The 10,386-nt window shown below is 33.6% G+C and overlaps 1 protein-coding gene across 1 annotated transcript; it reads right to left on the minus strand.

Annotated features, from left to right (window-relative positions):
* Window positions 1-7,581: 7,581 nt before the first annotated feature.
* LOC145036670 (cytochrome P450 71AV8-like) lies at window positions 7,582-9,532 on the minus strand. The gene is made up of 3 exons (XM_078985137.1): window positions 9,340-9,532; window positions 8,504-9,222; window positions 7,582-8,398 (listed from the first exon to the last, which is right to left on the minus strand). The coding sequence occupies exons 1-3, from the start codon at window positions 9,482-9,484 to the stop codon at window positions 7,772-7,774; spliced, it is 1,491 nt and encodes a 496-aa protein (XP_078841263.1). The 5' UTR covers window positions 9,485-9,532; the 3' UTR covers window positions 7,582-7,771.
* Window positions 9,533-10,386: the final 854 nt, after the last annotated feature.

The raw sequence follows: 10,386 nt of genomic DNA on the forward strand, positions 1-10,386 counted from the left end.
TTTATCATTTATGTGAAATTTACAACTTTCATTTTTCTTCCACTTTTTGCCCTTATATATTATCCATTTGTATTATAAACAATTTAACTCATTATATATCATATATGGGGAATTTTTATCATAATAGAAAATGAACATTTTACCTTTTTTTTTTTTTTTTTTTTTTTTTTTAAGCCTTTCAATTTATTGTGGTTTTTTTCTTTCTTTCTGAATATTTTTTAAATATCCAAATTTTTGGTGTAACAGGTTAAGGGTGGGTAGGCTGAGTGGGGTATAGTAGGTGTCGAACCTTCTTATTTTTTTTAACTAATTAAATATTAAATAAATCTTTACAAAATATATAATAATCAGATTAAATGATGTAATAGTCTATTTAAGTTTATCAGGGACCTTATCCGTATGACCCGGTTAAGGGCCGGGATGACCCGAATGACTTCAAAAAGTTACGGAAACTTTTGAGAGAGATTGGGAGAGATTTCACATTCTTGGAGAGATTTCTCATACAAAGAGAGACTTGAGAGAGATTTCACATACTTGGAGAGATTTGACATTCTTGGAGAGATTTCTCATTCTTGGAGAGATTTGGGAGAGATTTGACATTCTTGGAGAGATTTGGGAGAGATTCTCGATTAAAGTGAGATAGAGTGAAAACGATTGAGACAGGTTTTGTGTGTGACAAATGTGAGTGTTCGGCTTCGAAATGCAAGGTCCGTAAACCCTGTTAAACCTTGTTTAAGGATCTTACACACTCCTGATGAGTATGCAACATTGTTTTATCGATTTGGTTTGTTACTTACCATGGTTTTTGGTTAAGGAAGTCTAGATGTACGTACTTTTCGATTTATGATCTCTCATCAGAATAGTGAGTTGTTTAGTAAATACATAACGTAAACACTAATACACAAGAGTTAGTTGAGTTGACCGGTTTGACTTGTTGACTTTATTTTACTTTGAATTGACCAGAATTTGATGGTTGTCACATCAATGTCCTTTCCACTCAATTAACACCCTTTCCCACGTTTTTGAGAGCTGGACATTCATCCTCTCTCCTCATTTCTCCCATTTTCTCTCATTTCACCAAGAAGATCAAACTCTTTCCTCTCTCACTTCCTCTCTCTAGAAATTCGAGATTCAAGGGCTGATCTTGGGTTTTCCTCCACATTTGGTAAGCATAATTCATTCTCCTTATGAATATCTCACCTCTTTCTACTTAAATCATGGATATCTTACACAAACTCCATCGTATTTGTGTTAGAGCTTCGAATCTTCAAGTGATTCTTCAAGTGTTCTTGGGTTGAACACTTCTCTTCTTCAACACTTATCTACTGAAATCACATAAGGTGAGTTCATACCTCTACATTTTAATGTTTTCTCAAGTTTTTAAGAGGGGGAATACAAGTTAAAACACCAAGAACATAACTAAAATTTTCTAACAGCCTTCATTAGAAAAGATCAACTCCATTCACGGACTGTTTTGGACAGCGTAAACATTTTATTTTTCAAAACTGTTTTAGGTTCAAGTAGTTCCACTTCTTAGATTTAAAATGACTACTTGCACATCTCCACACGATTTTTCTACAATTTATGATGATTTTTACAAAACAGCCTATCTTTTCAAACACAAATCCGGACCAGTCTGTGAATATGAGCATTTTAAGACAAGTTAAAGGCTTCCAAAAATCATGATAAAAATTATGAGTAAACTAGACTCATTTTAGGAACTCTCAGAATTTACGGATCTAGTTTTCGACTTCTTATGATTTTTCTAAAACAGTGCAGAAAAATTAAGAATTAGTTAACCGCTTCTAACTATCAAAACACTTTGTAACATGTTGAGCAAAGTGTTAAGTCTTTGATGACTTCATATATTACATGTATTTCTTGTTATGACATATTTGTATAATAGGAAATTACTTACTGAATTGATAAGAATCCTCCATCATAATCATTAGTACAAAACAAAGCAAGTTAAACATAGCTATATTGTACTATACATTTGACTTACATAGAATGAGATTCTTAAACACCACAAAGAAACATACTAAACTATAATAGGCATAGTTAGGGTAAATATACATTTCAAACATTTTAATAAACTATAATAGGTATAGTTTATGATCATTTACATAGCACACTCGTACAAAAAGAAAGGGTACAAATACAAAGTGTCGGGTTTATATACAAAAGGGGGTAGAAATACAAAGTACCGGGTTTTTATACAAAAAGGGGTATAAATACAAAGTACCGGGTTTATATACAAAAAGGGGTACAAATACAAAGTGCCGGGTTTATATACAAAAAAGGGTACAAATACAAAGTGTCGGTTTTTATACAAAAGGGGGTACAAATACAAAGTGTCGGGTTTATACACAAAAAGGGGTACAAATACAAAGTACCGGGTTTTTATACAAAAAGAGGCACAAATACAAAGTGTCGTGTCTTTATACAAAAAGGGGGTATCGATACAAAGTACCAGGTTCACTTAAGATAGTTATTATGATATTAAAACTATATTTCATCTAGAATTGTTAGACTTCAACTATAATCGTTGAGTGTATATGTTTGAGTCATATAAGAATTTAGTCTCGATTGGCTTAGAATTAGTGGGGCCCGCCTCATCTCCTGTTCCTCGTTGGGTTGTGGATCTAGGGCAAACCCACTATATTCAACGTTTTATCTAATTTAAACCTTATATAACTTATATACGCTGGACGATTATAGAGGAACTCTACGGGTCATTCTAGGGTTCATTAATGCATCATATAGGAATATTTCTATTCACACTTAACTAAGAAAATATTGGATTTTCTGGAAATCAAACTATATCGATTTTACAAGGAAAATGGTTTTTACTTCAAACAAAACTCTTATGAACTCACCAACTTAATTGTTGACACTTTTCAAAACTACTTGTATTCTCAGGAAATCAGTGAAACAGGAAAAACTTCAGCGCCTTGAGGATGGGACGTTAAACCGTCAACGATTTACTTTTGTCATCATAATGTAATTGATTTTGAAACATGTAAACATATACTTTGGTGTAACTTTTTCAATTATATTTATGATGGTTGTATTTACTTTGAGCACTATTATACACGTAGTTGTGATACTGTACATGAAGTCCTCCACCCCCGGACGTTTTCGCCATCCTTGGTTTGGGGGTGTGACAGTGAATGAGATGAAAAGTAAAGATTTAGGTATTGTGGGATGGTAGGCTGAAAATGTGATTTGATGAAGAAACTGATGAAGAAGATAAACTGATAAAGAAACCGATGAAATGAAGATTTGGGTTTATATATATATATATATATATATATATATATATATATATATATATATATATATATATATATATATATATATAAGAAGAAATAGAACCACTATCATCATTAAAAGAATATCTAAAACCTTGTTTAAATAAAGCATGAAATGAAATGATGTTTCATGTCATCTCTGATGAGTAGAAACAATTTAATAAATCTAACCCTAACCCACTACTAAGAATTAAGCTATAAACTCCAATCTTGGTGACTAGTGAAGATTGCCTATTCCCCATGATCAAGTTCACCCTTCCATGCTCCACATCCTCACTTCTTTCTACCCCCCTACAAATTAGAACAAATGTAAAACCCACATCGTATATCAAGGAGCCAAGAACAAGAATATGATGAGTTATTAGATAAGATAGTGTAAATACCTACCGATGTTGGTTTCACCTTGCCATCCTTGATATCCTTCAAGTATTTCGAGCAGCTTTGTTTCCAATGCCCATTATCATTGCAATAGAAGCAAGTGGCCTCTTTCGGGTCAGAAATAGGAGGAGCATCAAAACTGGATTTTCCTATAGGTCTTGTACTTGATGACCCAGCTTGGGACTTTTCCTTTAAGTTTTGCTTTGGAGGACCTTTAATCTTCTTCCCCTTCCCTTGCCCTATGGCCAGAACAGAAGCACTAGGAGGAGTGGAGGCAATATATTTTCCCTTCATTTTGGCTTCAGATGTTCGTAGGAGGTTGTACAATTGTGAAAAAGTATCTTCATTGTTGTTCAAATGATAGACCAATATGAACTGATCATAACAACTTGGAAGAGAGTTCAACACTATGACGATTGCCAACTCTTCCTCAAAATTCTCGTTGAGCTTGATTAGCCTGTCCACATATCGTTGCATTCTCTAAATTTGGCTACTAACAGACTCACCCTCCTTCATCTTGCTAGCAATGAGGGACTTTACCACATTTTACTTTTCTCGATGAGCTCGCTTATGGTATTTCTCCATAAGGTCCTTATTCATCTCGTACGACCAGTAATCCTCATAGTGCCTTTGCAATTCTGGAGTTATTATGGTCACCATAATGCACATAACTTTTGTGGTATCATTATAGTGTTTCTTGTAGGTAACCAATTCATCAGGAGTAGCCTTCTCTTCGTCAATTTCATCCAATGGTTTCTCGAGGAAATATTCCTTTTCCTCGAAATGAATGGACATTTTGATGTTGCGCATCCAATCGTAGTAGTTGGTGCCTTCCAATTGCACCTTCAAACGGATGCTCAACAGAGAGTAGTTGTTGTTGTTGTTGGAGGAGGAGGAGGAACTAGAAGCATCAGTTGGAGTAGACATCTTGATAGAGAATAAAGGTAGTTTTAGTTAGATAAGAATAATCCTCAATACAACACCTAAAATTAAATATCAAGGATAGAATCCAACACAATAATTTACAACTTAGAAAAATGATGTCATAATCTAATTGTAAATTGTATAAAGGTAGGTAAATGATGATTTATGAATTTCACCATCAAAAAACAAAATTTCAACGAATTTGGTTTTAAATGAAATTCCTAGATCTTTTAAGAATCATTGAACTTTTCAATGACATGTTTCATCTTAATGATGCTCTTCCATTTGTGACTGCAATACCTGTGAATAACTATGCAAATTAAGTTGGTACTCTCGATGTTTTTTATCATCTCAATTTAATGTATCCGTTACCCACACACGCTCCATTAATCAATGATAATTTTCAATACACCCATTGCCATTCTTTATATATCCCTATTTGTGTGTCGGTTAACCACATGTGCTCCTCTAACGACTCATAAAATGCAATGTGTAATTTCATGCGTTAGCATACAAGTTCACAGTTTTCCTATAATAACTAAGATTAGGAATTTTATAAAAATATGTTTAGTTACTTTAGAATTCATTATACTTCTTAATAAGGATTAGGTTGTCCTATAAAACTCGTTCGACTAACGACCGTCCACCATACAAGGTGTCGACAGTCATTTTATAGGTTGTTTCCTTAAACTCCCCTTATAGTACGGTTTTGTAAAAGAGGCGTACTAGCGGTTCAACTGACTTGTATTATACATATAGTAATATTAGACTTTTAATGTTGCATATAGTATAAGGGTGTGTATTTTAAAACTTTTCAACAATAACTAAGTTATATTTTAAATTTCAAAAATTAAGATTTTTTTTTTAAAATTCAAAGTTAAACTAGTCGTGAATTCAAGATAAGGATATCAAATTACTTAGAAAAATATTCAGTTTTATACAATTAAAACATTATTAAAGGTAATTATCCCAATCAATTCATGAAATAAAAATAAAACTGAATTTTATGGATCTGATAGCCCATCACATCGTGGTAAACAATTACCATGTCGTGGTAGAGCAAAATCGTAGGTCACCATGTTGTGGTGAAAGTGACCACGTCATGGTGGCGGAAAAGAAAGACAATTCTTTTTTCTTCTCCTTGTTCAAGTTCAATGATTGTATCAATTCAATAGAAAACTAAACCTACGCTCTGATACCACTGACGGGTATTATGCAAAACATATAATTCATATGTGTCCTTGCAACCCTAGTATTTGATCTATGTTTTCTCTAATTGAACATACAACTTTGAAAAACAAAATAGAAACCCTAGAACACTAGTATATTTTCAAAAAATACAAATAGGGTTAGAAAAATCAAACCTCGATTGTTGTTGGTAATAACAATGTAAATCTTTGTGTTGTTGAAGCCTTGAGAGCAAGCGTTACAAATGTCAAGCCTCTAGTGGTTCACACCCAACACTAGCAACGAAAGATGATTGAGGAAGAGGAAAGATGCTCTAAAATTCGGCTAGCCCTTCAAAGGAACATCTAGCCGAAATTTCTACGGTTGACGCTCTATTTATAGTGCAATCAGGAAACCTTAGATATGCTCAAATCAAAGATTATCTTAAATCGGGTAATTACCCACTTTCCTGATTATCTACCAGGGATTATTCTAGATTGCCTCTTGCTCAACTATTGAACAATTACACTTCAACCCCTACACTTTAAATTAATCTTTTTAATCCCAAAATTAATTCCAATTAATTTTTGATTAAATATTAAATAAATATTACTATTCTAATTAATATGTTATTTTCATAATATGTTAACAAATTATATATTTCAATTTATTAAACAAATAATAAATCAACATCTTTCTCCAAAAATCATTTTCTCTAGTTTTTAGTCTTGAGGGCAACCCAAAAGAATTGTGTTACTATCAGTTCAAATATATATCAATTATAGTTATGAGTTTAGACACCTAACCTAACAATTTATTCTTACAATATTTGGTCTTGAGTTATAAAGCTCCAAATAGAGGTTCACAAATGCCCAATCCTTCAATCCAAATCCGATCCAACCAAAATTTGATTCGGATCCGATCGAAGTCCGATTTGATCTGATTTTTGGTAGGTCTTACTGGATTTATGGTAGGATTTGGACCCACTTTTTAATAAATTCGGTTTGCGATCCAGTATCAAATCTGATTTTGCCCATAGGATTAGGATTTGGTCTGAATCCGGTTGACGATCCAAAACAATTCGATATGGATAAAAGTCGTTTTTAACCAAATTCGGTTTTCGAATCAGACCATATCCATACAGTGATCAGGTTTTGGTGTGCACCTCTAGCTCTAAACGTGGATACTTAAAGTTGTTAAAATTTCCATAAGCTTTTTCATCACTTTTGTCCAACTCTGTACACTTATATTATCTTCAATAAAGTTTGAATTGAGGTGGTTCTTTTTATTTCATTTTCTTATTATGTCCAACACAAAGTACTCTTTTGCCCTTACTCATTTTCTTGCTTTTAAGACATGGTTTTGTAGCCTTAAAGTTGGCTACTTTATCATTTATGTGAAATTTACAACTTTCATTTTCCTTTCACTTTTGCCCTTGTGTATTATCCACTTATTTTATAAACACTTTAACTTATTATATATCATATATGGGGAATTTTTATCATTGGTTCTCGTATCAATAATATAAAATGAACATTATACCCTTTTGATATTTGCCTTTTTTTAAGCGTAGGGGTGGGTGGGGTTTGGTAGGTGTCCATCTTTTTTATTTTTTTAATTAATAAAATATTAAATAAATCTTACAAAATATATAATAATCAAATTAAAATGATGTAATGATCTATTTAAGTTTAACAGAACCTTATCCGGAAAAAAATATCTTGCATGTTTTGGACTCGCAGTATAAATTGGAATCTTTTTGAATTTTATCCGCAAACCTAGAGACCAAATTTGCAGATTATGTAAAAATAAAATATAAACACATGATTTTATATATAATTGGGTAGAATACAAGAAAATGGCAACACACAAGAATGAAATACATCAGCATTAAATCCTTCAAAGTTGTCAATTGATCAAGATGTGCCCCCAGTAAAGAACGAATTAATGGATTGTGGATCAATTCTACTATATTTAAATGAATGTCATTATGTAGATGCCTTAAGTGTTTGGAAATCCGTTGGAACTAGTAACAACTCGGTCTTTCTTTGGACAGTGGCTCCAAAGCTCTCAGTCATGTCCAAATCTTCAAATGCTTTGCCATCGGGGAGCTTCCAATTGAAGTAGTAAAGTATATGAGCCAAAGGAAGTTCCACGTTGGCTAGACCAAGGGCAGCTCCAGGACACATTCTCCTTCCTGCACCAAACGGGAGATACTCATACTCTGAACCCATTACAGTGATGGAGCTCTTTTCGAATCTCTCTGGCATGAAAGTTTCAGCATCTTTCCAGTATTCAGGATCCCTGTTTATAGCAAACACATTGACAATAAGTTTTGTCTTGCTTGGTATGTCGTATCCCCCCAACACACATGGTTCCCTACACTCTCTAGGCATAACCAACGGTAGTGGTGGGTGCAACCTCAATGTTTCTTTGATCACTAGCTTTAGGTAGTTTAGTTCTTGTATATCTTCCTCTTGGATCCTTTCCTTTCCATTTAGTGCTTGCCTTAGTTCTGCTTGAACTTTCTCCATCGCTCTTGGACACCTTATCAATTCAGAGATTGCCCATTCAATTGTGGCTGATGATGTATCTGTTCCAGCTCCAAACATATCCTGCATCATTTAATCACATCTGTCAGTTTAAAGACATCTAACCAAAGAGTACAATGAAAATAATAAAGATTACTACGCATCTGGAGATATGCTACAAGTACATACCAGAATGACTGCTTTGACATTGTCAGCTGTCAATGGAAACTCAGCGCTTTCTTTCAGTCTTAACAGAACATCAAGTAGAGTCTCCTGTGATGAGCTTGTACGATTTCCAGGGTGCTCGGAGATGATATTGTTGATCAAACTGTCAAGCTTATTGTGTATGTTGGTTAACTTAGCTCTCTTCCCTGAAAGGTGGTGAAGTAACTTTTTGGAAGGAAAGATATCCGCCACATCAAAACCTCCAGTCAACCTTAGTATTTCTTTTACTAATTCGGTAAATTTCATTTGGTCTTTTATTCCTTTACCAAACGCTGCCCTACTAAGTATGGTAGCAATCATCTTGAAAATGTTTTCTGAAAGATTGATTGGTGATCCCTGCCCAGTGGATCGTATATGCTTAACCAGATTCCAACACTCCTCCTCACGAAGGGATTGAAAGGACTTCACTTTCTTGTTACTCAAAAGCTCCAAGGTGCAAAGCTTTCGCAACTGCCTCCAGTATTCACCATAGGGAGCAAGGACAATATCGGTATTGTGGTATGCAACAATCTCACCGGTTAAAGTCTCCGGTCTGTTTGCAAAAGTAATATCATACGTTGTCAGAACCTCTTTTGCCCAACGTGGGGATGAGACCACGATAGTGGACACTTCTCCTAGTTGTAGATGCATGAGAGATCCATGTTTCCTTGCTAACTCCATGACACCACGATGCGGCATCGTACCTATTAAAAGATGGTTTTATCAGCCTAAGGAATCATTTCAATGCAAAAAAAATTGATGAGATTAAAATGTGAAGGATCCATAAATAGAGATTCAGAAAAAGATAACATATAACATACCGATCAAATGATGCATGTGTCCGATTAATGGGAGTCTCCATGGCTCTGGGAGCAAGTTTTTCTTTGATTTGGGACGTGTTACTAACTTGAAAAGGGTGAAGATGATGATGGCAAGGCCAAGGGTAGTGGTGACAGAGATCTCCATTGTTTGAAATGGAGAATAGTCGATTTGTTTTGGAATGATTTTGAGACAATAAATGCCACGCTCTTATATAGAGATGATAGGTATGCTGTTGCTGTTGTTTTATGTTTTCGTGGAAATATTGGTGATTCCTAGAAGCTGCGATAGTAGATAGCCATTATCGACCTCGGTATGGGCGCTATATGTTGTTTTGTGTTCTCAACATACCATAGTTGACTTGCCCTGGCTGCCGTCAGTACATAAATTCCACAGAACATTTGTCAGCTTTCACTTGTTTACTCCAACTCTCCTTTCTTATTATTATTATCATTATTATTATTATTATTATTATTATTATTAATAGTTAATACATTTAACTAATTCTAATCTTAATTACTTAAACTGATAAATGATGTAAACTAATTAATTTATATATAATATTTATAATAATTTATCAATTTGTTTCATAAACCAAGTTCAATTGTTTTTTCTTTTGTTATTTTTAATTATTTTATTATATATACGTGACTGCAATATTCATATCATACATTATACTAAGTATTGTGTCAAAAAAGATAAATTAAGAACATAACCAATTAACCAGAATTGGAATATATGTAAAAAATTCAAAGAATATAATATGAAAACCTAAAAGGTGGAATTTTCAGTTGTGGCAACGTGAATTATACATAAATATAATATAAAAACCTAAAAGGGGAGTTTTCACGTGTGGCAACTCATGGAATATACACAATTAAGTTATTAAGAGTATAAGACAAATATAGAAGTTGATGGGTAGCAGCCCCTTTTTTAAATTCTCATGCTTCATATTTTTGACAGTGTATCAAATGATCATTTTTCGGTTTGGTGGTAAATTTTTAAAGAAACCGAAAGATCATTTACTTCTAAAAAGTGTGGTTTTCCTA

This window comes from Lactuca saligna, chromosome 3, assembly GCF_052625555.1.
Source record: "Lactuca saligna cultivar CGN05327 chromosome 3, ASM5262555v1, whole genome shotgun sequence".
Lineage (NCBI taxonomy): Eukaryota > Viridiplantae > Streptophyta > Magnoliopsida > Asterales > Asteraceae > Lactuca > Lactuca saligna.